Below are 22,946 nucleotides of genomic sequence, written 5' to 3' on the forward strand. Positions count from 1 at the left end.
AAAGCACGACAATGCATTTTAATGGGGAAATAACATAAACCCAGGCTACAACAACAAACAAAACAATCTATAACTTCAGGTACCCAACAAGGCTTTCAAACTCTCATGAGCAAATACCAATATGTAAATCTTTGATTAAACAATCACAATTTCCTAGTGGTAGGGTTTCTTTTTTCATGCCAGATCCAGACACTGGAGAAAAATAAGCCATCAAGAATAACATCAGAAGAGACTGAATAAAGGGATGAAGAACCTCACCATGTGGTTGAAAGAGCAGATCCACCACAACAGGAAGATAAGATGGGAGGAACCAAAGCTGCTCTGGTCAAAAAAGAGGCATCAGTAACACCTGAGAGATTCTGCTTCTTCAATTCAACATGTTTGAATGAGAGGTACTAGTCTTATCAAAACTGCCTACATGGTTGGAGAAATGAGAGGCTGGAGATAGTGAACTGGTAATGCAACAATGAACATATTTGAATCTCCCAAATTTCGTAATATATGTTCATTACAGAATTCATTATTGCAGTAATGATTCTTGTAGCTTGTATAGCTTATAGCATTCAACCGACTGTATTAATGTCCCACATACACACCTGGTAAATATTGTTTTCATAAGTTCATAGGTGATTACTAGACTAATGGCAAAATGGCCAAAGAGCCTTTACAAGCCTAGTCAATAATACCCAGGATATGACAGCATTATATTTTAATTCCCTGGGTATGGGATGGGTTAGCATTAGGGTAGTTAGTCTTTGGGTTTTGGACCCCGGAGTCATTTCGCAGACTGCTTCTGTCCATAAGGGACATGGGCAGTATACCGGGAGTGAATCTACAGTTCCCCATCCATTTATCCAAATTCTTTTTGAAGAAAGTGAGTGACGGGCTTTGTTTTACAAATATAGGAAGTTTATTCCATAGACGAAGTAGCCTTGGGGATACAAATCTCTCTCTCCAGTAAGTTTTGTTACAGTCACAAATAAAGTTCAGGCCCATGAAACGCCAAACCCTCATATAATTTCTCTTGTAAGTATGTAACATTTTCATCTGGACTGGATCAGAGAATGCCTTGTAAGAAAGGCATAATTCACCTCTCAAAAGATACGAGACCAAGTAAAGGGATAGGGCTTTTAGTCTGTCTGCATAAGGCATGCGTCTTGCACTCTTTAAGTGAGAAACCTCTGGGGCTGCTCCAGCTGGTATCAGTGCCTGGTTAGGTGCATGCAGAAGGGAGCACTCTACTCGATTATGGGCCAGATGAGGGCGAAGCACAATGGCATTATCTTGATGACATGCCTTTAATGTAAGTTGAGCTACACAGAAGGATTTCCTCACTACCGTAAATACTTGGTGGTCAAAACTTAGGTTACTATCCGTGTTCCTAGGTCCCACACAGCTGGGTCTACATTTACGGATGTGCCATCAATATTACAATTTGCAGGGATATCTGATTTGCTTAAGGTTATGATTAGACATTTTTTTAGCATCTAGTCTCAGATGATGGTATTGGCACCAGACGTTTGTCATTTTTACATCTGTTTGTAGGATGTTAATATAATTTGTGGAGTCAATGACTGCTCCCAGCTTACAGTCATCAGCAAACTTGGTGAGCCACAGGCCCCAACATTGGCCTTAACTTTACAGAAGTATACAACGAACACAGGGTGGGTCCCAACACTGACCTCTGGTGGGACACAGCTAGTTAATAGGTTTCTTACTGGAGGGGGATTCACCTAGCCTGTCACTAAGTTAGTCTGCAATCCATCTGATGATGTGGGGTATTATGCCTAAATTTATCTATAATTGTATCGAAAGCTTGTCCAGTGTTTTAGAGTTCCTATGTCATTACTGATCAAGTCCATAACTCTATGGCCTTGCAGATAAGATGGATCAAGCTTATGGGTCTGTAGTTCCTGGGTCTGTTGACGAGCCCTCCTTGTGCACAGGGACAAATGCTATAGTCCTCCATTCTTCTGGAACAAAGTCTGTCCACAGGCTGTGATTTAACAGGATTTCTAGAGGCCCTGACAGATTTTGTTTTAAGCTTTTTAAGAAGCATTCTGGAATGTTGTTGGGATCCATGGAGGCTATTTTTGGCTTTTGTGAGTAAAGTACGGACCTGTTCATTCATAATGACCATTAAGGGCATGGCTGTGGTATTTCTTTAGGTGTGGTAGGAGGTGATGGGGGAGGGGGGGCAGTTTGAACTGAACTTGTTGGCCAGCAGGTATGCTATAGTTTCAGGCTGGGTGCAAGTGTTGCTGCTCATAACCAACTCTGCACACTGATGAGCGTTTCCCCTGAGGTTACGAACATAACTAAAAAAGGCTTATAGTTATTTTTCACTTGGAAGGCCATCTTTGCCTCAGTTTGCTTTGGCAGATTTTATCTGTTCTCTAATTTTTTTATTTAGATATGTGTCTTATTGTCTGTTCCCTTCTTGGTTTTAGAGAGGATTTTTTTTTTCCTTTTGTTGAATAGCCTATTTATGCTAGTGGTCTTCCAAGGTGGTTTACTTTTACAAGTAATCACAGGCTCGACTTGGACAGGTGCTGTCTCCTCTATGCAGCTATAAATGTGTTTCCACAGTTCTTTTGTTTACAGCTCAAAGTAGACCTCAGTATCATCTGGGTTAGGATGGGCTTTGAAGTTTAATAAGTTGTCATGTAGTTTGAGGTAATTGGCCTTAGCAAAGTTCTTAACAGGTTTGGAGTTTGGTCAGGATTTTAGGTTAGTTTTAGTATTAAAAGGACATTCTTTTCTGGTCAGAGTGAATGCATGGGAGGGAACACCATCGCTCATGTTCTTGAGCGCTAGATCTAGGATATTTGTACATCTAGTTGGGATCTAACTAGTTGCTCCAGGGTGTTGGCATTGAAGTCCCAAAAACCTCTGAGCAAATGAATTATGGGTCGTACAAAATCTCTCAATTTATGGAGGGGTAGTTGAAATCACCCATAAGTATGGTGCTAGGCTGAATGTTAAGAGATTCCAGCAGGTTTAGGTAGGAGGTGTGGTTTTCCAGACAGGTTAAGGGATCTGTAACTAGCAAGATATGGTGGTTGGGGGGGGGGGGTCACACCTATATGTTTAGTTGGGCATGGAACAGCTCAAGCAAGTAATTTTGTTGGAGCAGTCTGAAAATTCACTTGTCCCATGAACACAGACACCTCCTCGCTTTGTTTTATCCTAAGCTCGGGGGGGGGGGTGTCAAAATGCATGAAAGGCACTGTAGCCTTTGACAGTTTGGGTGCTTTCCATGGCTCTGAACCATGTTTTCATAACTGCACATATGCCTGCATTCTCCAAGGTGAGGAGTGCCTCCAGGGAGTGCAGTACTTTATTTACACTCCTAGCACTGAGCAACAGTACCTTTAGGTAGTCGTGAGTAATTTTGTTATGCAGGAGGGTTTAGCTACTTGGCACAGCATAAAAAAGGCATTATGGGGATAGATAAAGTTTTTGCCAGTATCTGGAAGCCAAGTGGTGACAAGTGCAAACCATCTCTGGCAAAGCATCATGGTTTGTCAATTATGCCTCCCCAGGCTGACAGACTGGATATCCTTTTTGTGACACCAGAAACTAAGCCAATTATTGAAGTCAAATCACTTTAAGCTGGTACTGCGGCATCATCATTAGTGAAGGTAGGATGCTACTCAAGGCTACATCCATGCCCACCTAGGACACACTCAGAGGGCTCCATCACGTCTCCCTTTTATGTAGTCCAGTGAGGTATGCCTTAGGTCGTTTATGTCATACTAGTACTTGTGGTTTAAATACCTAAGTGAATGCATGGTCCGGCAGATCCTGGCTCCAAACAGCTAGCTCACTGTAATCTTCTCCTTGTTTAGCCTGGTAAGGGGAAAATCAATAAGTCTTACAACGGAATCTCCAATAACTAAAATGTTTGGCTGTGTGGTGTGTTGCCTTTGGAAGTGGACTACTAAAATTTTCAGAGCTGTGTGTTGTGTGAGGTGCTGTCTGAGTGTGCGCAAGGCCACTGAGCGATACTTTTAGGAGGTCTTGGAGGTTTGGGCAGATTACAAGTGAGGGCCTCCGCATATGTGGGTCTGTGTTGTTCCTTAGTGTTGGTAGTGAATGGTTTAGTTGTAAAACTGACAACCTGGTTTGCATTTTTAGTGTGTGTATATGAGATATTTGCTTCCAATGACATTCTAGATCTACGTCTCTCACACACTGTGTATGTTGTAAAATTAAATGGCTGTCAATGAACATGAGGCAATTACTACACTGCTTCAGGATGCCCATGTCCACCAGGCCAGAAACAGAGATGACAGGGAAGTGCCTGTCCATTATACCAGATCCTTAGTAGATAGGATGGAGTAGGGGAGTCACTTAAAGGTCTAAATGAGTGTGTTTAGTAGTGTACTATTAAATGACCTGCAGAGATGTTGCCTCTGAGCAAACGGGCAGCTCTTCAAGCAGCTATGAACAGTGGGAGACTATGGACAGCGTTTCCTACAGAGGATTTTAAACTGGACAGGCTTGCTTAATATACAAGGCACAGGTGTTTGCATGATGCACAAATGCAAGGCTTTTATACCAGGAGATGACTTTTACACAGTGAAACCCTCAGGCCAATCAGATAAACACACAATAAGCCTTTCACCAGCAGTCCCAACTCAGATGTGTTAAATCAGTCCTCTACTCCCACCAGAGTGCAGAAAAAATCCTTTTAATGTAAAACGAACTGGTTTTGAGCTCCAGTGCAGTAATAAATGCTTTACAACAAAAGGCAGAACTCCTGCTGTATCACGAGTCCTTGGAAATAAGTTCACAAACCCTGAGAATGGTTCCTAAATACAGAAAAATGTATGCAAATATAGAAGAACTTTTACAAACAAAGAAAAACTTTGCAAAACTTAGAAATATTCTGGAAAACTCAGGAAAATCTTCGCAAACTCAGAACAGCTTTTGCAGTATCAGAAGAGGTTAGGGAATATCAGAATACTGTTACAATGAACTAAGAAACAGCACAGTAACAAACAAAAACAAATTTCTTATGTTTATATGATGCTGTTTTATTTGCTGTCTTAACTGTCTATAAACTTGATTTAATTGTGGAACTTTTCCCCTTTGGCTTCCACTGAAAAGGGTTTTTTGACCAGTCGGACTTTCTGGGTAAGCATATGTCAAATAATAAGAAGTGATGTACTTACCATAACGTTCCATGTTTGTTGTCCATCTCACCTACATTCCTGCAGGGTGAGTTCGGAGCTGATCTAAGCTCCGACTCGGCCGAATACTAAAGCTCGAGAGCTTCCACTGGCTCAAGGCAAACCCGTATCCTATGATGCTCTAGGCCACATCCCCAGATCTTGTTTGCGAGATTTAGACCAACCCAATCAGTACACCAGAAATATATATATATATATATATATATATATATATATATATATATATATACTATGTACATAAGAGTTGTCCACCAGGGCAGGAGGGGGGACACAAGAAAGTAGGCAAATGAACAACAAACATGGAACTTTATGGCAAGTACATAACTTCTTAATGTCATGTTGTCCTAGCTTGCCATAATTCTTGATGGTTGGGACAGCGTCCCTAGCACCTTTAGCCTTGGGTTGCTAAGGAAAAAATACTCTTCAATACAGTGGATCCAAAGGAAGACCTACTCCGGCAGGCCACGTCCACTTTGTAATGAGTGATGAAGGTATGAGGTCTCACCCATGTGGCAAGCTGCACAAACAGAATCAATAGAAGTCTGACCTGAAAAGCAGAGGACACAGAGACTTAAATTGTGGAATGTCCTCTTATCTTCCCTGGTAGTTGTTTATTATTCTTATTGTAAGAGAAGGAAATGCAATCAGTAAGCCACTTTGGAAACTGACAATCCTTTCTTTTTATCAGAAAAGGACACAAAAAGCTGGTTGGACTTCCTTAGGTCCTTTGTCCTATGCAGGTAAAAACGTAACTGCCTATGTACATCCAACTGATGCAGTTTATATTTGGCCTTGTCGCTGTAGTTCGGAAAAAATACCAGCAATTCAATGGATTGGTTTATATTATTCTCTGAACAGACTTTTGGGAGAAATGAGGGATTAGTTCTCCAGGATACCCTATCCTTGTGAAAAATGATATAAGGGGTACACAAACAGAAAGCGCTTGTAGCTCCGATACCCTCCTGGCAGAGGTTATGGCTGCTAAAAAGAGTCTTCCTCGACAAATACTTCAAATCACAAGATGATGCTGGCTCAAAGGGTAGTAAAATCAGCGAGGTTAGAACAAGATGCAGATCCCAAGAAACTAGAGGTTCTCTGATTGAGGGTCTGAGAAGAAAGGTACCTTTGAGGAAAGCTTTACACAGTCTATGAAACATAATAGGAACTCCCATTTCTCCAGTATGGAAATTAGAAATGCCTGAACTCTGATGGTAGCTGCTACAGCTCCTTCATCAAAAAGTTTAGAAAGAAATTCTACAATTGCAGTAATAGGAGCTGTAAAAGGTTCTATGTTCTGTCTCGCAGCACAGCATGAAAATCTCTTCCACTTATTGGAATACAGTCTCCTCATGGACGGTTTGTGGGACAAGGCAAGAACATGACTCCCTGTAAGGGAAAGGGAGTAACATCTGGCTAAGCATGGAATTGGAGCAGCCATGCTGCCAACTTGAGGGTTCGGATAGATGGATAAACTCCCCCAAAGAGTGGGTCGAGAGGTCTGGAGCTGGACCCAGAATCCAAGGTTCCTCCAGCAGATGGGTCCGAAGAAAGGGGAACCAAACTTGCCAAGGCCAGTAAGGAGCAATGAGGATCACAGTACTTTTCGACGAGCTGGCTTTCTGCAGTACTTTGGGAATTAGAAGAAAAGGGGGAAAGGCATAGAGAAGTCCGGGGGGGCCAACTGTGAACCAGTGGATCCCTGGGTGACTTCCCCGGAGGGGGAATGAGGGCAAAGTAGTTGCTGCATTTGGCATTCATGGATGTGGTGAAAATGTCACGGCAAGGCTGGCCCCATTTCTGGAAGATCTTTTCCATAATATCGGTCTTCAGGCACCACTCGTGAGGCAACAGAATAGCTCTGCTGAGTTTGTCCACTATCATGCTGGATTTCCCTGGGATGTTTGTTGCTATCAGAAAATGTTGAGAAGCGATCGCCCATTGGCAAACTCATTGTGGCTCCCAACATAGTAGGTAAGATTTGGTTCCTCCTTGCTTGTTTATACACCATACTACTAACATATTCTCTGTCTGAATTGCAACCGTACCAGTGGGTAGAGAGTCCTGAAATGCCTGCAACGCATAAAATACCGCTCATCTCCAGGACATTGATGTGCAAGTGGCTTTCATGTATTTGCCACAGGCCTTGGACTGTCATCCTCAGATAATACCCCCCCCCCCCCCGATCTGGGAAGAGTCCGTGGTCCGTACTGCATTCAATTGGGGAAAGACAAGACGGAGGCCCTGATACAACTGGTCTGTCTGCAGCCATCAAAGGAGATCTTTTTTGCAAGATTCCGTGATGATAACCTGATGTGAAAGAGGAAGATCTTGCATTGACCACTGAGCAAATAGTAACCACTGCAGGACCCTCATGTGTAGACATACTAGGGGAACTAGAAGAATAGCTGCTGCCAACGTACCCAGAACTTGCAGCACATATCTGGCCTGAACTTTCTTCTTTGATATCAAAATTCTGACTTGCCGATGAAGGGACTGTATTCTGTCGGGGGTAAGTTTTGTAGTCCTATTTCTTGAATCCAATTCTGCGCCTAAGAAGGTAGTATGCTGAGATGGCAACAAGGCAGATTTCTTAAAATTTACTGTGATGTCTAGTCTGGCGCAAAGTGACATTGTTTCATCTCTCACCCGTAGTAGTAGATGCTTGGCGGGGGCGGACATCTAGGTATGGAAACACCCGGAACCCCTGACGTCTCAAGTAAGCCGTGAACACCGCCATGCATTTGGTGAAAACTCTGGAGGCTGTAGTGAGACCAAAGTGCAGGTCTCGAAATTGGTAATGACTGGCTCCCAGCCGAAAGCGTAAATGTCTCCTGGATCGCCTGCCCATCTTTATATGGTAGTACGCATCCTGGAGATCTATTGAGCACATCCAATCATCATTCCTCATAAACGGAATATTGACTGCAGAGTGACCATCCGGAACTTTGATTTCTTCACTGCTTTGTTTAGCTTGCTGAGATCTAGAATGGATCCCCAGTCTCCTGTCTTTTTTGGTACTAAAAAGAATCTTGAGTAAGTTCTGGACCCATGTTGGTCTGCGGGGACCTCTTGGATGACTTTTTTTCTAGCACTGAGAGAATCTCTTGTGTTGCATAAAACGTCCTTTTGACCGGGTGGGACATCTGGTAAGAACAATTTACCGGTGGGGGAATGGAAAATGGTATGCAATAGCCTCTGGATAATTGTTTGCACCCATTTGTCTTGGGAAATTCCCTGCCAGGTGCTTGGGTACAGTGACAACCGACTCCCAACTGCCTCTAGGGAAGAGCAGGCAGGCCTCCCTTCAGGAGTGTTGGAAGGGACGGTCAGAGAAAGCATCTCTGTTGCCCTGATTCTGTGGACCCCCTCTGCCACGAGGTCAACATTTTCCATTATAACTTCACCCTCTGCCCCTGGAGGAAGAGCCACCACGTGCATCCGAAAAAACTTTTTGGGACTTGCAGAACCACATCTTTCCGCCCTTTTGACCTTTGGGATAAGGTCTAGACGGGGCAGAAAAACAGACTCCAAGAGCAGATAAGGTTTTTCCATCCTGCTCACACCTGGTCAAAGTATCTTTCACCTATGGTCCAAAAAGGGATGAACCATCAATTGGGGCATTGGTGAAGGAAGACTTGAAGGGTTTGGCAAAACTGCAAAGGCACATCCAGGAATGTCTCCTCAGGGAAATTCTTGCTGCAGCTGCTCTGCTCACTCCATCAGCTGCATATGAAATCAGTCGCATGGAGGAGTTTACGATGGAATTGAAGGTAGAGAGCTGAGAGGATACTTTGTCCGTGGACCTCGAAGCTACGGTACACTGAAGGGCATCTCCAAGTTCTTTGAGGAGATCCATCTGAAGTCTTGTAAAATGGGTACAGTAATTTAGTGACCGGAGGGTGAAGGTTGCTGAAGAAAAAGCACACTTTCCCTATCTGTCCATAGTCCTGGATTCTTTGTTAGGAAGATGAACAGACGAGGAGGTCACCGATAGCTCATTCTTGGTGGCCGCCGCCACCACCATCACATCTACAGGGACATCCTTGGTCAAAAATTCCTTCTCTGAGGGAGCAGTGATAAATTTGTTAGGCCTCCTCGGAATAGGTTCCACTGTATCAGGCGATGTCCAAGCTTTACGAGATATTACATCTAACAGCTGGTCAAAAGGAGGAGTCACCCAGGAGGTGGAAGGGCGAGACCTAAAAGCCTGCAGGTATACCGATTCGTCCTCTGAAGGGTTGGTGGGTTTCCAACCACCCCTCTGTTTCAGGATTTCAAGGATGTCTACAAAGAAGACACCCTCAGAGAGGGGACCGTGGGGACCCTTCCAACTCATTCAAATCGGTATAAGAAGTAACAGATTCTGGGGAGTCTACTATGTGGTTCCACCTGCACAGTCTCTTTCCGAGGGATTTCCTCAGAGGAGTACTCCAGAGAAGTTTCGGAAGAGACAATGCCACCAGCAGGGGGCTTCCTGAGGTTCTGGGTCTCCACGCTTGGGAGGGGGCGGTGGTGATGAGACAGACACTGGCACTTGGGAGGGGCAAGAAGTTGGCTCTGAGAGCGGGGCTGTCTGAGGAGACAGCATTCCCTCCATCAGTGCAAGGGCCTCCCCGCCCCGCTCCGAGGAGACCATCCGCTCTAGAGAGACAGAAGGCGGACTCCGAACTGGAGCAGGTAGCTCCAAAACTGAGGTAGGAGCCGAGCTCAACCTAGCCGAGGCATCGAAGGGTAGAGTTGGGTCGAATGACTGCCCACGCCGGCTCCCCTCCCCGTTCCCGACTGGAGTGTCAGCTCCTAGACTCCTTGACATCGGAAGGAGCAGAGGACATCAAAGCCGAAGTGGGAACCAAAGATTCCAAAGGTGCTCTTGGCACCGACGGTTCTGCTGCTATCGGATCCAAACTCGCTGGCTTCGAAGACTCCAGAGTGATCTGAGGAGGAACCGATGAAATAGGCTTCATATGGGATGGCTCCGATTCCTTTGGGTCCAAAGACAACAAAATTTTTTCCAAGGCTGGTGTTCAAAGCAATCTGTTCACCACCCGCTCCACATCTTCATCAGATAAATTCCTGGAAGAACAGGTGGACAAGGAAGGAGATCCCCCTCTCCAGGATAGCAGATCTCGACGTTGGGGATATCGACTCCAATAAAGGACACAGACTCCTCGATACTTCTGTCAGCTCCATGGACTTTTGGCACCGAAGTAGTAGTTCCGGGTGTATCGGAATTGACAGCCCTCGGTTCCAACGACACTATCTTTTTAGGTGGCTCTGAAACTGGAGCTGTTGTAGCCAGTCATTTGGTTGACTTACTTTGAGATGAAGAAGGGGAGGATGGTTTGGAGCTCTGAAAGCTGTCTAAAGCTTCTTGAAAAGACCCTTTCAACAAACCTCTTGACAATTTATTTCTATGCTCATGGAGCACCCTCCTACTTGAACCCGTGACATATGGTGCAGGAGTCCTATAAGTGGATGGCACCGAGGCAATAAACACAGTTCATGTGCCCATCTGTGAGAGATCTTCTGTGTGGATTTATCACACTTTTTGAACACTGACGGCTTATGCTCCTTGGGTTCCCCTTTTTCTATCCTTGTCTTTTAACATTATGCAATAAGAAAAACAAAGCCAACACTATAGAAAAAATGTTTAACTAAACAACCGCAAAAACTACTTACGGGGAAACTACCTCTAAATATTATTATTATTTTTACAGCAACAAGCAGAAAAAAAAAAGGAAAGTAAGAATAAGAATCCTCTAACTTAAACGGATTCTGTTACAGAGACAAGACAAGGAAGACATGGGGGAAGCGGCCCTCTAACTTAAACGGGGCCGCAAGAGCCCTCTAAGTTAAACAGAAACTCTCACCGGGTTTAGGAAGGGGTTTTACTGCTAACTACAGTTATCTAATGCAGACAACACGACTAACTCTCTAGAGATAAAAAAAAAAAAAAAAAAAAAAAAAAAGAGTAGAAGGAACGAGTTTTAGATAGATTAATCTAACAGAAAACTATACTCAGCCAACAAGCCAGTAAAAACACTTCTCGATCGCTTGAGCGGCAAACGAAATCTGGAGATGTGGCCTAGAGCATCATGGGATAGGGGTTAGCCTTGAGCCAGTGGAAGCTCTCAAGCTTCAGTATACGGCAGAGTCTGAGCCGAGATTGGCTCCGAACCCAACCTGCAAAATTACTGTGAGATAGGGCAACATAACATAACATTTTTCAGAGCTATGGGAGGGTAATACATAGCAGTCCTTGCAGAATGGCCCTGACCAACCTTGCCTTTGCACTTAATACAATAACCATACTGTAATGTTTGGAAGTATGAATGTTTGATCAAGTAGGTGCTTCCTTGTTCAGCGATCTCCAAGAAAGCGGTGGTGATTTTAATGCCATAGTAGAATGGACTCTAGCATGATTATAGACAGTTCTGCTATCAAAGAAAATAACAGAATCAAATGCAGTGTGATAGCTGGATATCATCTTCTTACAAACTGGACTCTCCACAGCTTTGGTAAATAATGCAAACTGATCAGATTTTTTAATTGGCTTTGGGTTGTCCAAGTAAAATCTCAGCTGCCTATGCATAGCTAAAGAATTTAAGGTCCCCTTGCTTTGCTCTGGGATGATGGGAAAATACAGGGAAGAGGATAGCCTGCTTAAGGGATAATCTTGGGCAGGAAAGTTGGATTATTACGCAGAGTGATCCTATACTTGTGGAAATGGGGAAGGGTTCTTTGCCCATGAAAATTTCCAACTCAGAAATCCTTCTAGCCAAAGTAAATATTGCCAAGAAGTTAGTCTTCAGGACAGAAATTTGAGGAATGCTGGCTCAATGGGTGGGGGCAGGGGTAAAAGCAAGATGTGAAAGCCTGTTATTTAATCCCAGTTTGTGATCATTTTGTATGCATGAATGAAACTGAGGTACCTCTATTTCCTGTAAAAATCAGAATAAGCTAAATATTTTGAGATGAAAAATGCAGTAAATCAATCTTGCTTTGGATCTCACTGTATTAACATGTGTAGAAGTGTTCTGCAATCTACTTGGACAACCTTCAGGTAACTTATGCCAAGGGTCAGTATTTTTTAGGGTAGATTCAGTCAGTCCATTTATCTAGTACTAGTATTTTCCTTTCAAGCAGTCCAACTGTATTAAATATTTATATGTGCCTATGTGCAAATGTATATACCTCTGCATATAAACTTAGAAAATAAAGTTACAGTACTTTTACAACTAAAGTTTTAATACTTTATACACTTAAGATCCTATGGCTGGTTTACATATTTATTATTTTTGAGAAGGTACATTTTAAAGCTGTGTTGGTCAAACTACTTTATCTGGCTCCAATTTAGACCTCTTGCCACATTACAGAAGGGTTTTATAACAGTATTTGGCTACTGATCAAGACTGTCATGGTAACTGGTAGATTCTAAGCAAAGTAACCTGAGTGAAGGCAGATCTTCCTTGCCAGGATGAAAGTTGTAATGAACTGGAGAATGTAAGTATCTGGAGAATTCTACCAGTCGTGTTTGTGAAAGTACTGACTTCTCTAAAGGCAATTACTGTAATAAGCAGCACTGAAAGGAAATGAAATTCACATTGATCTTATGTGTCTTTACTGAAGACAGTCTAAGATGGCTTAGAGCAAACTCCTTTAAGCCTCTGTCATTCTATAAACTGAGAATGCATAATGGGCATGTAACATCATAACTCCTACTGTAAAAAAGTTAATTATCCTAAGCACATACAAATATATCACACACCCACACACACATCCACACCTCCCTAAGATTGATTATGCACCATGAACTTTAGCATACACAGACGTGGCTGGAAAAAAGCTGTACAAGGAAGGTCAGATAGAAGAAGAAAACAAAACTACAGCAAGGCATAATAAAAATTCATACCTCATCATTGGTTTTGACCTTTTTAGCTTTGGCTACGATTTCCTAAAAGGAAAAAAAAATGGTCAAGTCTTTAAAAAATAGTTAAATCCAAAAACCTAACTACACAGAAGAGAGAAGAAAATGAAAAAAAGGTTAAGCTTGCCATACATTCTAAAACAAAGACAGGTGGAATTCATTGCGATTGCCAATGACTTGTACAATAAAAAGCTAAAATTTCTTTTCTCAAGAAATAAGGACATGAAACATCACAGGCATAACTTGGTCAGCAAAACTAAAGCTTGCTAGTGCCTGTTAATCCCAGCAATGGATACAGACTTGGATTCTCCAAAGAAGGCATAACAGACCATGTGCCTCATTACACAAATTGAAGGGAAGGTTTTGGAAAGGTTTCCCAAACTGATTCATCTACAAAACGCAAAATATTTCATATCATTCTTGGGAAGGACTAAGAATACTAGAATCAGTGATTCCACAAACTACTCTGACACACAAATAAGAAATAAATGGAACGTAAAAAAAATCTTTAAATGAACATCCAAAATAAAACAGCCAATGACTGTCACATCTCAAGCTTGCAGGATCAAACAGCAAAGGGAGATGTCCTAAAGCTATCCTGGTGCACTCATTACACGCAAAGTAAAGGCCGTATTCTTAATATAGTAAAACACAGATGGACAGAAGCACTAGAAGAATCTACCACTCCAATATTTATGTGTTGTGACCATTTACCAATGAGTAACTTTCTCTCATACCATGACAGGACAGGAAAGGAACAATTTCATTCTCAACAGATGAGTACAGTACTACCTTCCAATGTATGCAACCTCTCATTTTAATATTATATGAAAATGCAATGAAGAGAGACCCACAGCAATTTAATACATTTCAAAAGACTGTCTACTAGTACAGAGCTTTTAAAACATTTAAATACATTTAATTTAGTATAATTTGGCATGTATGGTTAGGCTTAAAAAGACCCATGTGGTTGTTAGCCTAGTACACCTACGAAATTATAAGAAGCAAAGAAAAAAAATTTGTTGCCAACAAAAAGCTTCAAATCCACCCAACTACTTTTTTTGTTTGCTTCCTGCTCTTCTCCCTTCCTCAGTTTGTCCACTTATTCCTTTCTACAATGTGGCAGCTGTGGAGAAGTTTGTATTGCAGCCAGGCAGGGAGAATAAAATCTCTACAGCAGATGAACCAACCTTAACTGCAGGCAGCGTGACGGCTCTCCATGTACATAGGTTTATAGAGTCTTATTAAGCTTATGGTCAAAGGAAGCTCAGCATAATCACCTAACACTGGTGGAAGACTAACAATGTCCCCCATTAAGTAGGGTTTCTCTGAATATATCTCCAGTGAAAATTTGCAATCACCTATCCAGACTGGTTTTAAAGGTTTTAGGGATACGGACAGCCTATTTCAGAAACAGGAGATGTATGTTGGCTAGGGTGAGATAATAAAGGCCTATTACAGAAAACAAGGGATATGCTGTATTACGCATCTTTTGCTTCATTTGCTGTTTCTGATGTTACAGTATAGGTTTAAGGTCTCCGGAAATGGTGTTTGCTTTACCACTGGTTCTATTTAGGTCAGAGAGTTTTGGGTCATTCATATCATGGAAATCTAAGCAGCGATCGCCCTTCAGGTGTCTGTATGTGTCTGTATGACACGGAGTACAGAGACACGTCTTTTAGTCTATTAGAATAGCTAAGAGTACCAAGATCAGAGATCTTTTTGGTGAGGAAACAATGAGGTATATCATGCTAGTTTAGGTATTTGATGAGGTACATGCCAAAGAGTACGCTGTATTCAATGACAGGCCTAATAAGATAAAAACAGGGTACGACTTAAAAATTCTCTGGACTCTTGGGAGATACCACAAAGGATAAGTTGCATAAGGTAGACAGATTTTCTAACCACCCCAGAGACAAGCTGATCGAAGGAGAGTTATCCACATATACCCAGGTCCATGATATAGATGACATTCCACTTAAATATGACAGCATTATGTTAAGGAGTAGTGATGTTAGATTTATCAAAGGAAACTATACTGCATTTCTTGATGCTGATGGTTAAGTTCACAATTAATACACCAACCATTTGCCTGGGACCAGCCTTGCAGCAGAATTCGAGTATCAGAATTGGACTGGATAAGCACCCCTAGAATGTAATCAGCAAACCTGATTATCTATATCCCCTTGATATTGGCTTTTATGTCACAGAAATTTATACCAAGAGGGTACTATAACAATACCCACGGAACACAACTAGTGATATTTTTCTGTTTAAAGCAAATATCCCTGAACTTAATTGTAGCTTATATGAGACTGTCAATTACCAATCCAGTAAACTAAGTACAGAATAATGATGAGATGGGAGAACTTGTTAATAATCTCAGCATGAGGTGGAAGTGTAAAAGGCCTTGGCAAGGTCCAGATAAGCAGTGTGGACTGTACACCCCTTATCCATGGCTTCAGTAACCTTTATGAAGAACTATCAGGTTGATTAGGTGCATTCTGCCTTTTACAAAACTGGACTATATGTATCCCGGGATAAAAGGTCACCTATATCGTTGTTTATTAGCTCAGTTGCATTATGTTCCATAGCCTTGCAAACACTAGTGAGACTAAGAGGCTGCAATTCCCAGAATGAGTAGACGGTCCACCTTTATGCAAGGGCCATTCTCCACACTTCAAGGCGATAAACCTATAATCAGTGGAAACACTTCGGTTGGAGAGTTGACAGATGGCTTTTGCTAGCTGGGACATTACCCTTTTCAGAACGAATCCATGGATATTGTCAAGACACATTCCAAAAGGACTGGGTCCAAATGATTTCAGGAGAAGGGATGTAATGGGAATATCAAGGACAGAGAGGAGGGAGGGAGGAATAAAATTAGAAGCAAATTTATCAGCAAGAATATTAACCATGTCCTTGGGGTCAGAGAAGGAGATACCACTGGAAAGCAGTTCAGTACAGAATTGTAGGTTACCTCCAAGCTTCTTAACAAAACTTAAAGCCTTATGGTTGTCTTTTGAATTACCTGCAATCTTAAGTTCCTAGTTGCCCTTTCACTTCTTAATAACAATTCTGAGACTTATTAGTTTTCACTTCCTTTTATAATGAAGAAATTGACATATTTTAGTAATGGCCAAGAAATTTCTCTTTTCATTATAGAGTTGTTGATATGGTGGTCCAACATATGGTTTTACTTCTACATTTGCCATTATGCTTATGCCAGACTAGTATTGATACCACACACTTCATCTATTCATCTATCCATGTATCCAAGAGGAAGTAAAATTTAAATAAGCAGACAGCAGTCTCAAGTACAATATTTGCTGGGGAGCTATACCATTTATGATGATCAGTAAATAACAAATTGGTTTTGGAGTAATCCCTGAATGTAACAGAGTTAAGGTGTCACAAAGCAGGTTTACATGCAGAACTTCCCAGCAAAATCGTTAAATGCAACTAGGAAAGGGATAGCAAGCACAGTGGTGAAATTGGAAGAAATGTTTGAGGACAAGAGCAAGACTAACATCTCTGACAGGTACAAGATGAATTTGATCACATGCACTGACACAAAGTCCAGGAATCGTTAGGTATGTTTGTTGTTGTGTTTATCATTTATGAGTGGATAGTTGAAATTACCCATATTAAAGGGATTTCATTCAACTTTTACTTTTTCTAATTAAGCTCTTCTGCATGATCTGAATGGGTCAAAGCTGGAGGGCTATAAATGGCTAAAATACGATAATTTTGAGTGTAACTAAAACTTCAAGCATGCTTAGATTTGTATCATATAACACCTGTTGAGAAACAATAGGGTTACAAATAAATACAGATATTCTTCTATAGTTGCCAGTGGATCTGAATACATTGTACTCGTTGCACCCTGGAATGCAGGTAGTGCTATAACTACCATGGAACAATACTTCTGATGTCTTAAAGCTTAAGGAAGGCTTCCAAGTTCTGAGATTTTGTTGTTAGGTTTTTGAAATTCAACAGTTCTGCCCTAATTATTATCCACACTGGAGTATGAGATGTCATTCAGGTGAACTCTGTTGGCTAACAGAGTGCCATTCTCCATTACACTGACTTCAAAGCAGTCTGCTTTAGCCCCACCCCCCACCCCACCCCCACTGCTGTGACAAAGAAGTGTGCATAATTGCTGTATAACCTTCAGTGTCTTTGGATGGTTATCTGGCTATAACCACACCAAGTACTCAAATTCAGGCCTTGAGTCACAGTACCAAGCCACAAAAATACCCCGCTATTTTACACACAACAGATTCTACCGCAAGTACTCTAGTGGTAGTCACATTAAGTTGTACAAGCTGGGCAAAAATGTTTTATTGTGTTTTGTCGCAGTTCAAAAAATGCAGGACAAAATTTTTCACAGGTGCCAAACTTACTATAGTAAAATAACTGTTAATAACAAGAGAAAAGTCAATGTATATGACAAGAAAATAAACACTATATTAAAAATAAATTTCTAACTTGCCTCTTTAGACATGACATCCACAATATTATACGTTTCATCTTCTCTAGTCCTCTTCTTTTTATTTGCTGTAATATGAACAACACAACTTTAATATAAAATCGAATGTCCAGTATTCATTAGTCAAGATTCAGATGGTCCTCCCAAAGGCACCCAAAGATGGGGACAACAGAAAAAAATGCAAGTCAATCAAATCAAACCAATGAATAAATAAATAACATGCACACATTAAATTTTACAAAATGTGTAAAATGACTTAATCCACAGAGAAAACTCAGCATCAAGAAAAAGTGAAACTTGGTCTCAGAAATAGTAAAAAAGGTAAAAACATGTTTAGGTCCAGCAGAACCAAATTGCAATCTGAGTCAGCAGCAGAAGTGCTCACAAATCAAAAAAATTTTCAAAGGATATGAAGTTTCTTTTTCTCCAAAAGAAACATCATGACTAAGTGGATTATTCATTTTAAAGACACAGAAGAGGCTGCCATATTTATTTTTATCTCTCAAGTGAGTATAAGGCACCACACTTTCCATTTTCAAGGACAACCAGAGAAAATATGCACAAATCAAAAGTGAGAAGGTGGGAGAATTTAATGCTAGGAACTTGTAAATTGTTGGCTTTTGAACCATGTTCCTCCTTTTCTAAAGCAGTACCTCATTCATGCATAAGAATGTGATAAATTTACTAAAGGAAATGTTACCAGGTGCTGTAGATATTGATACTCAAACCTACCTGGCTCAGTATTTTCATTTCCATTCATATGGCTGTCACCCTGCAACGCAAACGTTATTTGAAAATTAGACACCCCATTAATGAATAATCCTAACATACAAACACAATACTCGAGAAAGCCGAGCATTTAAAATGCATCTGTCTGAGCAAGGTTGACTGGGTGGCTAATATACATATCTCTTACATTCAAACTTGTTAAACTTTTAGCAGAGTACAGTACACAGAATGCTTACCTGAAACTGAAATCCCTCAAAGTCTGTAAAACTAAGTGCATTCCCCTCTGCTTACAAGCCATTGCCATTATGCTTTTTTAAGTAAAGGAACAAAGACTACATTCAGTCTGGATTGCCCAGTAATGCACTTATTGTAAAAATGTCTGTTTCCATATGCAGCCTTTCTATAAATCGACCTCAAGCATCCTTAAACCCCATTCAGTGACCTACGCCCTACCAATGCCTATAACAAAGTGCTCAAGGACCCCATTTATACACACTATGCACATTTCCTTAAGTCAGTACAGCTGCTATATACACAGTCTTATCCTATTTCCCCTTCTTTACTCCATTTTCATCTCTTTTCTTTTGTGTGCGTCAAGCTGTCCAAGCGTCTCCACATACATCAACCTCTCCCCTCCCAAGCATGGAAACACTACAGCTACATACTGCTTTAGTTCCTCAGATGTATGTGCCTAGTCAACTTTCACCATGGGCAACAGTCAGAATGGCCTTGTAAACCTAGCTCTGTTACATAAAGGGATGGAAATATGACTGCAACCCAGATGATCACTTTTGATCAGTGGTATGAACACTTTTATTTTGTAGTTATGTTTTAAATAATGAACACTGGGCACGCTAAGGGGACAAGATATATAACGTAAGCAGTGGTAACAGTACACACTGCTCACAGCAGTAGAAGCAAATATATATTTTTTTATTATTACTAGTGGCAACTGAAACTAGGGGATTGTATCTAAGACGAGCAGTAAGCTGAAACACATTACTGTGGCCATTATTTCTTTCCCCAACAAAAAAAGACACTCTTTTCTGGATAAAAAAATGCTGGTGTGAGTTGCAGAGGCAGACTGTGTGAAACCAAGGGCCACTGCTTAACATCTGTCAATATGGAGCACCAGCACAGGAAGGTATGTGTATGACAGCGCAAACTGAAATGCATTGTTGCAGAACTTTACTTCTTTTACTTTGATCAGTTAAATGTCCAGAAGAAAAATGTTCAGACTGATAACTCTTGAAGCAGGAGATGAGGCATCAGACTGTATAAAAGTAGAAAGAGATGCTACTTGATCATAAAACAACTGTATAGGACTTGCTACAGTGGAGATGGACAGAGGCATGCATATGCTTAAATACACAAAGCTGAAACACATTAATGTGGCTATTATTTCTTTCAATTTCACCACAATCAAATAACAGAGCTGCGCAGAGAAATGGAGTACCTTTGGGGGGCACTGAGTAGTTACTGCTTAATCTTCCCCCTTGCAACACCATAAGGTGTTAAAGACTAGTTGGCTACTAAATGCTAGATAACTGTGAATAACATATCTGAATGCACTCAAATTATTTTTCAGTGACTGTTTATGTATCAAACACCAGTGCCAATTACTGCTGAAGTTTGGCCTCTTATGGACGTTTAAGAATTTCTTGAGATTATCCTTACAAGCAGTAGTAATCTTGCTCTCTTACAAGACTGCAGGAGTGTTTAGGGAATTACAAAGTGTGCCCCCCATTAGAAGGGTCACATATCACAATGACTCTACAATAATTGCCTCAGGAGTCCAGCTGTTTGTGCACAAGCTCAGCCCTCACTTCTTCAGTAGCACTTCAGCTACAAAAAGTAAACCTCACCCTTAGGATTAACTATTCAAAACTAGTGACTCCTGTCATTTCCTGTACTTTACTTTTATGCATATGTTGCAGTAACAAACCTCATGACTGCAACATCTCAGCCCACTCTTACCTCCTCACTCCCTAACCTTTGCAAATGTTTGCAAGCTTTCTTTACTTTTTGCACCCTTGGCCACAGACAACATGAGGTACATGACCACAGGCTGACTGCCCGACCAACTTGTGGGCCCAACAAGTAGTAGAAGACTATCATAACAGATTGTGGTGGAAAGTCCACTGGTTTGCATTTAAATGTTCACAGTCTTATGGGATACTTAGATGTGACAGAAAAAGATCTAGTGCACCACATATGCAGAAAATATCATTGTTTCCCAACATTACACAAATACCATCATTTGTTTCACACTTCTTAAATGCTCTCTTGAGCAATACCTGTTGGCAACTCTGTAGACCAAGTATGTTGCAAAACAAGTACACTCTCAAGTGATGTTTGATATCCTCTACTGACAAGCAGCTGGCAGTCTGTACAGCTTTTCCACTTTTCCACTTAAGCAGCACCATCTGACAAACTTAAGCTACCCAACTACATTCAGTCATAATACATCTAGACCCCTCCCTCACTATCTAACCAAAACCTAAAATTCCATACCACAAACCTCATTCTTAACACTTTGCTTTAAAAGCACATACACATTTCCTGCTACTCACTGCCAATTACATCTTAAAATAAATACTCTCTTTCTCTACACTTCTACCCAAAAAGTGCATCACAAGATTCCCCCTCATTGACTTTCAATTCTAATCATCAAATAGTATAATCACACCTCTCTGTCACACTCACCTCCACAAGCCAAATAACGTTGGTATCAATAGTCAGGTACACAAAACGCAAACTCAGTACAAGAGAGTCTTCTACAGCCAATAAATTACCAACCTATCTACCTATAAATGATCATTTGATCAATGCCAAGCAACCAACATTAACCATAAATCCATTAAAACTATCAAATGAATAGCTTAATGCAGCACAAACAAAAGTGCTGTACCACTGCAACAAACTTCAGATTACTAAAATTTATATGCCTCAACCCAATAATCTGATCAGATGATGTATACCTTAATTTTGGCCTATTTAGCAATTCAACAATCACAGTGGAGTACGCAAGACTAAACTCACCTCAAGGGCAAGCTTGGAAAATTGTAAAGGACTCAAAATAGTCAACTAGAACACAAGCAGCCTTTGCAACAAAACAAAGCTACATGTTTTTACTGATTTCTACACATCAGCCATACTAGTTACAAGAGAAATCAGGTTAAAATTCCACAAAAAAAATAGATTTTACCCCTCAAGGGCATTGCATCATCAGGCAAGATAGAGTCCGTAAAAAGGCTGAAGGGACAGCTTTTTTTTTTTTTTTTTTTTATAATAACCACCTCAGTTGTACACTCCTCTTCTAATCAATACCCTTATGAATTAAACAAAGAAACCATATTAACCACGCAAGTAGGTAATCACAAATCCTTCAAAATTTCAGGGTATCTATACTCCTCCAACAAACATCATGCATCCCTAGAGGACCCCTTAAAAACGGGCAACTAGAAAACACAAATTCAAAGGCTATTTCTGAAACATAGCCATTACAGGTGACTCAGCACAACTAAATTACCTGAACTAATAATTACACAATCTATTATGACTGACAAAATAGACAAAAAATCATCACTTGATGTTTGTAAAGCAGAACACCACTGCCTTAGCTGAAATACTGACATTTAAGGACCATAACCCAATCATCATAAATTAGAATCAAGAGTACAGAATAGCTGTGCCAAGTAAATTTACCATGACAGCAGATGTTGACATGATCACTGCTACAGTAGCCTTCGCTATATAGACAGAATACTACAGCTTAAACTGACTGTGAAGAGAAAGGATGATGGTTCAGGCGTCCCTGAAGAATGGTCCTAGCAAATCCAGCCTAGACCAGGATAATGAATCAAGTTTGTAATGCTATGTAAAGGTATGTACAGAGACGCAAGCTGCAAATTCTAGAATACTTCTAGAATACAACGCTTTCTAAAACGCCACAGATAAAGCCAAGATAATGATTAAATGAGCTTTGGCCCTGTAGAGAATTGCCTTGCTGTGGTGGACTTAACAAAATGTAATAGCATGCAGAACGGTAGAGGAGAGAAAATTCTAGTTCCCTGGCAAAAGGAATTCCCCTGAAAAGGAAGAAGGGAATCTCACTGTCAAGAGTTTGAAGGTTGCGGCTCTTTGAAGTTTGGGCATCGGACTGGCAACTCAGCATCATAAAAATCTACTGTCAATCATTTGCGGACCGCAGTTCCGCTGTGGCGACCACTAACCGGGAAAAGCAAAAAGACATGGAGAAAAATTTAAAAAGCCAGGCAAGTCTCCTCAAAACTAATCCAGAAGCAGTCACTCTGGAAGAAGAATCAGCACATTTTAAAAAAGCTTAGTCACTTGAGAAACAGCTGTCAAAGAAGCATATAATGAATTTTTTTTTTTTTTTTTTTTTTTTTTTTTTTTTACACAACCTGGCGGCAACTCGACACCATAAAAACCAACTGCCAATCATTAGAGGATCGGAATTCCAAAGTGGCGACCCCTAACCGGGAAAAGCCGAAAGACAGACAACAAATATATATATATATACACACACACACACACATATATAATATACATACATATATATATATATGTACACACA

At 40.9% G+C, this 22,946-nt stretch overlaps 1 protein-coding gene across 1 annotated transcript in view; it reads right to left on the bottom strand.

The window, feature by feature from the left end:
* HELLS (helicase, lymphoid specific) overlaps positions 1 to 22,946 on the bottom strand; it is a gene marked incomplete in the record, with an annotated part of 1,428,613 nt that overhangs the window by 1,092,808 nt on the left and 312,859 nt on the right. Inside the window, 3 exon segments of the mRNA XM_044056152.1 lie at positions 13,111 to 13,152; positions 17,621 to 17,685; positions 18,350 to 18,389. Of these exon segments, the coding sequence (XP_043912087.1) occupies positions 13,111 to 13,152; positions 17,621 to 17,685; positions 18,350 to 18,389 (147 nt within the window).

The sequence above is a fragment of the Protopterus annectens genome, chromosome 14.part0, assembly GCF_019279795.1.
Source record: "Protopterus annectens isolate FY-2018-M chromosome 14.part0, PAN1.0, whole genome shotgun sequence".
In the NCBI taxonomy this organism is placed as follows: domain Eukaryota; kingdom Metazoa; phylum Chordata; order Ceratodontiformes; family Protopteridae; genus Protopterus; species Protopterus annectens.